Source organism: Nannobrachium achirus (assembly GCF_963921795.1).
Source record: "Nannobrachium achirus genome assembly, chromosome: 21".
Lineage (NCBI taxonomy): Eukaryota > Metazoa > Chordata > Actinopteri > Myctophiformes > Myctophidae > Nannobrachium > Nannobrachium achirus.
This window is the reverse complement of record NC_137828.1, coordinates 9,876,344-9,882,762: the sequence shown is the minus strand read 5'-3', so window position 1 is coordinate 9,882,762 and position 6,419 is coordinate 9,876,344. Positions and strand designations below refer to the sequence as shown.

The 6,419-nt window shown below is 44.6% G+C and overlaps 1 protein-coding gene across 1 annotated transcript in view; it reads right to left on the bottom strand.

The window, feature by feature from the left end:
* Nucleotides 1-1,182: 1,182 nt before the first annotated feature.
* dnah5l (dynein, axonemal, heavy chain 5 like) overlaps nucleotides 1,183-6,419 on the bottom strand; it is a gene marked incomplete at both ends in the record, with an annotated part of 142,853 nt that continues 137,616 nt past the window's right edge. Inside the window, 3 exons of the mRNA XM_080752420.1 lie at nucleotides 1,183-1,413; nucleotides 3,963-4,184; nucleotides 5,660-5,868. Coding sequence (XP_080608546.1) covers nucleotides 1,183-1,413; nucleotides 3,963-4,184; nucleotides 5,660-5,868 — 662 coding nt within the window. The remainder of the gene's footprint in view (nucleotides 1,414-3,962; nucleotides 4,185-5,659; nucleotides 5,869-6,419) is intronic.

Sequence of the window (6,419 nt, the reverse complement as noted above, 5' to 3'; positions counted from 1 at the left end):
GAGGGTATCAACCCTAGGAGACACGGGGAGAACATGCAAACTCCACATAGAAAGACACTTCTGTTCTTGTGGGCATTTATGAATTTTGGATCATGTATGGATCATTTTGTAATCGACAGCATTTCTGTAGACTGCAGCACGTGTTCCATCATATTACAGTAGTTATTTGTGAACACACAGAGACTAACATTGTTATTGAAAAAGTTTGTTTGGCGTCAATACAACTATCTTAGTAAATAAACACAAGTCACATTTTAGCTATTTTATTAAGAGAAATGACAAAAATGACAACAGTGGACAGTACAGCAACATCATGTTTTCAACTTATGATTGTTATACATAGCAGGCATGTGAGAATATCTGTGACGAAGATTGTTTTGGGTTATTTTTTTTAATTTTTAAGAAACATAGAATGTGTCTGTTAGAAATATGCGAGATAATAGTATTATAATAGATAATAGTAATAATAATAATACAGAGTATTCAGAGTAATAAGATAATAGAGGTCAAATCAATAAAAAACTAGTACAGAAAATAACTTCAGATGACAGTAATCATTATATTCTGACTTCAAACAGACTCGTAGAAACACATAGATCAGGGTTCCCCAATAGGTGGCGCGCGGGCCATTTGCGGCCCGCGGGGGGCTACTGTCTGGCCCACAGCAACCCCAGTAATAATGGTGGTATAAGAGCAGCAACAACACTAGTATATCGACGTTGTCGGCTGGAAATCTCTTATCTCCAAATTTGTACGTCCTTTTGCAAATCATACAAGGCCGTCTTACAAAAGTAGTGAAAACAGCAGATCTACAAGCACACAACGCCTCGCACCGTGAGGCGTTGTGTGCTTGTAGATCGGCCGTGTTCACTAGTTTAAATAATTTTAAAAATTATAAATTCAAAACGAACGGTTTTGGACATACAAGATTATCTTAACTGTCGCTGGAGTAGCGGGAACGCCACCATCGCCCCCTGCAGTGTTGTGGCCCTCGGCTTGGTACCCTAGACATAATTCGGCCCTTGGGGAAAACTAATTGGGGAACCCTGACATAGATCATGAATATAACAATTATCACTTCGCTTACAAAATGTGTGTATGTTCAATTAATTTGTGACTAATTTCTCTGCTTGACGGGAAACAGATCACGCACACATACACATGTACATGTACGCACACACACTATTTGCAGTCACAGAGCAGTGCAGCGCCGCGGAGCGTCCAGTGCTCAGGTTGCTGGGAGCTGCGGAGCAGCAGGGAGAAGACGTAGGTCAGGTCCGTCCGCCGGGGCTTCTTGTACACGGGACAGGAGTACGACGCACTCACACCGCCGCCCTGCTGGCGCTTACTGTCGGCCATGTTGGACGTGCTGACCGCGTACACGTGGACCACCGGGAGGGAGGTGAACAAGACCTGGAGACGGATGAACAGATCCATCACGGAATCAATCAATAGCCCATTTTCCACTGGCCCAACTCCACACCACACCACTCCACACCACAACAGCCACTTGTGCCAGGTTTTCCACTACAAGGACCTGGGTAGAGTGGTGTCAAAGTGGTACTAAACGTGGTACTAAAAAGTATCCAATCTAGAGTAGGTCTGAGCTAGGCCAAACAGGGCCAAACACTTCATAATGACCGATCACTCACTGACTTTTCATTTAGACCACCAGGATATAGTTGTAATACATGATAATAGATTCTATTGCGTTATAACCACTATCATAATCTATTATAGTGTATTATAATTATCATAGTAATACATTAATACGTTATAGTGTATTATAATCACAGTTATAATCCATTATAGTGTATTATAATTTAGGATAGTTGTAATACAAATGTATATTGTATTATAATCACAGTTAAAAGGGTCAATTTGTTCCTTACCGATAGGGGTACTTTTGTGTAATGGAAAATGTAGATATTTTTATGTGGTGCGGTGTGGTGTGGTGTAGTGTGGTGTGGTGTGGTGCTAAAGCTGCAGTCGAAAAGGGGCTAATGACTGTCATTTTGACAGCGGGTCAAGTTTAAAGCCGGTTGCACACTGCTGTGTTTTTTCGTTGTGTTTTGGAAACTGAAATCCGCAAAAAAAAAGAGAGAGAAGAGGGAGAGAGAGCAAGGGACCCAATGGCGACAACAACAAAACATCAAACGAAAATAAATACGAAACGGGCGGCAGCGTGCAAACATGATTGACATAAAGTGAGGTCGATTCTTTTTATTTAGATGCTCTGAAATTCACTCCTATCTTCGGCCCGAAAAAACGCAGCAGTGTGCAACAACCTTAAGTCTTTGATTTCAAAATGCTTTCCATACAGTATGAACACAGGCTGACCAAGGAGCTAGCTTCATTTTAAAAGCGATACGATACGCATCACGATACATGGTTAACACATTAAATGCCCACGTGGTGTCAGTCAACGTGTCAAACGCTTTGATGTCGCTGGAGGCCCACGGCGCGTTTGGCGCGTTTACTGTATTTACAGTAGCAATATTAAATCTTACCGTAAGGTCGGGGCTACCTGTGGATATTGCCCAATCACCGCGGGTTGTTTCCATTAGAATGCTGAGAGCATCGCGCCGCCGTTTTACTCCATATAATCCAATACATTTCTCAAACTTTAAAGCCCTTTATCTCTGATGTATGTTTTTATGGCTAAAACTCGGGGCATGGCTGGCAAAATGACCAAATTATGATCGGCTAACAATAGCTATAGGCTACACAGCCCATACTGGGTGGAAGACAACAACATCCTGACTACGGTCATGTGACCAAGTGATGTCATCACGCATGAACTGACGCAACAGGGCCCTGTAGAATACAAAGGAGGTGGATGGGAGAAATTTGGGCAGCTAGAGGGGATGGCTCTGGCGCCATCTAGGGCATTTAATGTGTTAACGATACGTTACATGGACGATATAGCTTCATTCACGGCGAAAAAAGGAGGTTACGATTCAAGGATTTAAAATCTATATAGTAACTATTTAGCAAAGAAATTGAATCGGTGTAAAACGTGTAAAAAAACTATTATTAAGGAAGTAAACGCTGTCTGGCAAATACATGGACATTATATTTCAACCCATATGGACAAACCCACCTTGACATGAACACAGAGATTACACATTTATCAATAGACCAAGAGTAGCTATTTGGAATGGAAAGGTAATTTCATTTTTCCTCTTAAAATTGCGAAATACAAGGCACAAATACTTAGTTTGCATACAACAATTATTTGCATTGCAAAATGATTCGATACCGATTACCGCCTTTTAAAACAATACGATACGATGCGATACGATACGATTCAAAGCCTAAACGGTAGTATATTTTGCTTTTGCAAACGATATAGTAGATCAGGGTTCCCCAATTAGTTTTCCCCAAGGGCCGAATTATGTCTAGGGTACCAAGCTGAGGGCCACAACATTGCTTGGGGCGACGGCGTCGTTCCCGTTACTCCAGCGATATCGTCGTGGTCGGGTGAAAATCTTGTATGTCCAAAACCGTTCGTTTTGCATTTATCATTTTAAAAATGATTTAAGCTAGTGAAAACAGCCGATCTACAAGCACACAACGCCTCGCACCGCAAGGCGTTGTGTGCTTGTAGATCTGCTGTTTTCACTACTTTTGTGCGACGGCCTTGTATGATGAAGCAGGGCTTTACTTAGCGAAAGAACGTACAAATTTGGAGATATGAGGTTTCCACCCGACAACGACGATATACTAGTGTTGTTGCTGTTCTTATACCACCATTATTACTGGGGTTGGTGGGGGCCAGACAGTAGCCCCCCGCGGGCCGCAAATGGCCCGCGGGCCGCCTATCGGGGAACCCTGTAACCCTCGATTTTTCAATTCAGTTACTACATCGTTACACCCCTACTCATAACCTTGGACATTGGATATACAGTACATATAAGTGAAAATGAAGTGAATCTGAATCTACGTGAACTCAGCGCTACCTTGGGCGACGCCTCTGCGAGTCTGGCGTTGCGCCGGTCCCAGCCGGCGCCGTCCAGGAAGAGGCCGTGGACGTAGACTCCTCCCACTTCCTCTGGGGGCGGGGCCTGCACGTCCTCCCTCATCATCCTGGTGACGTCGTTGCTAAGGACGACCGTGTCCAAGGCCCAGCCCTTGGACAAGTTGGAGCGCGTCGTCTCCTGGCGCATGGCTGTCAAAAAACCCTGAAAACACGCGCACGCGCGCGCACACACACACTATATATTTACATCACTTGTGAGGACATTACAGACTTCCATTCATTTTTATGCAAGTCCTGTGGCCTTACCCTAACCTCTATCCCTAAACCTAACCCTAAACTTAACTGTTGTGGGGACGTACTATTTTGTCCCCACACTGTCAGAGGTCCCCTGCAGGTGACTGTGTGAACATGCGTTTAGTCCCCATAACAGGCATTGACACTAAGGCTTGCCCACCTGGCAGGTAAATAAAACGTCAGGGCAGGTGAAGTTGGCTTTCAGGTTGCCCGACCGGGCAAGTGCTCATTTGAGAGGGGACACAAATGTCTATAAACACAGCACGAGATATCTGTCTATAAACACCTGAACGTGGCCAGTGCGCTGTGTCTTCTGGTCTGTGGAATGTAAAATAAGAGCTATATTTACCTATAATGTGCTGTTTGTACTGTTGCCACATTTAAAATGATAAAATAACAAGTGTGAAAGCATAGACATATTCAATCATAGCTAAAGTATTTGGATTTGGAGGTACTGAGGTATGACATTTTATCGCACAGCCCCAGAAAGTAAAGAAATAAGTGTTAAATTGAGCGGTAATTAAAATCGTACCTATCATTTTATAATGGACGATTTACTTTTCGGGCAAGTGGGCATTACCTTCGGGCAAGTAGAACATGACCTGTACTTGCCCGATGGGCAAGTGCCTCTTAGACCTTAGTGTCAACCCCTGCCCATAAGTATAGCTAGACAAACTCACACACGCACACACACACACACACACACACACACACACACACACACACACACACACACACACACACACACACACACACAGACAGTTACATACATAAATACCATCATGATCCTTGAACTGATCGATTGCAAGTGTGTGAACCTCAAATAATTAGAATCAGGGGAGCAGCGCGGTGCGATTCTGATCCTGGCAGCATATGAATGATCCAGGTGTGTTGCCTGTTTAGTACTAGGACTACAACTACTCCTTTTAAACAACAACAGCCAACGAGACGAGTCAACATCGAGCACGAGTAAAAAAAATGACATGAAAATGAAGACAGACTATCCATGCAGAATTGGGAAGAGAGTTAGAGGATAACACTGTCTGCTAAATACCATGCGTAGACAAAGGGGCCTTTTCCACTGGCAAAGAACCGGTTCCGGTTCTTTCTCCCACCTATGGGACGAACCAGAGGTGAGCTTTTCCACCGAGAACCGGAGTTGGTTCCGAACCGAAAAAGTTGGTTCGGAACCAGAACCACAAAATCCTTGGTTTTTCCAGTGAACCACCATCTGAACTAGGGGACAATGGCTCTGGTTCAATCTGGTGGAAACGCAAGTCGGTTCACAAGAACGAACCAAGGTTCCAAGAAAGTTGAACCGGCACTGGTTCTGGAACCAAGGTTCTTTTGATGGAAAAGGCCCCAAAGACAGCTCAAACCGACCTGTGGGTTGAAGAAACCAGTCAGCCAGAACTGGTTTGGTCGCCCGTTGAACACCCAGTCCCTGAACTGCTGGTTTCGGTCCAGTAACTCAGAGAACCAGAAGCCCAGCGTGGTGGAGTCCCAGCTGACGCGATGCCACAGCCTGGGCACCCTGGCATCAAACATGCTGTCCACCGCCTCCCGCAAGTCCTCTGACATGATGATAGTACCTGGAGAGAGAGAGAGAGAGGAGAGGGCAGGGGCGTCAATTGGGTATGGCAGAGTGTATGCAGCTGCCATACCCTGGGTCCAGGGGGGAAAATAAAAGTTACTTTTAACCCATTTGTAGCCGATCCCGAGAATACTCGTGAAAAATACTCGAGTACTCGGAGTGCCGATCCCGAGTATACTCGCGTAATATACTGTATATACAGTAAAGCTGGCAAGCTTACCCTACGGTCCGTTGGAAAGTGCTGGCACGATCGGCCTCGCCAATTCATCATCATCGCGGATCCATGTGCACAAAATAGTAATCCCTTATGGTAGCCGACGGTCTATCACATCTTTAATGTCCATTTTCTCGAAAAAACACTTTTGAAGCCAAGGATGGCATTAGATTCTCGCACAATAACATAATAACAAAGGGAACGATCCGCCATTAATCCAACCGCATGGGGAGATGACCACTTCCGGTGAATGACGTCATGACGTCAAACAGGAAATGTTTGCGCAATCGACTTCTGGCCTTCAAAATAAGAGAATGGCCGCGGACGGAGCAGGT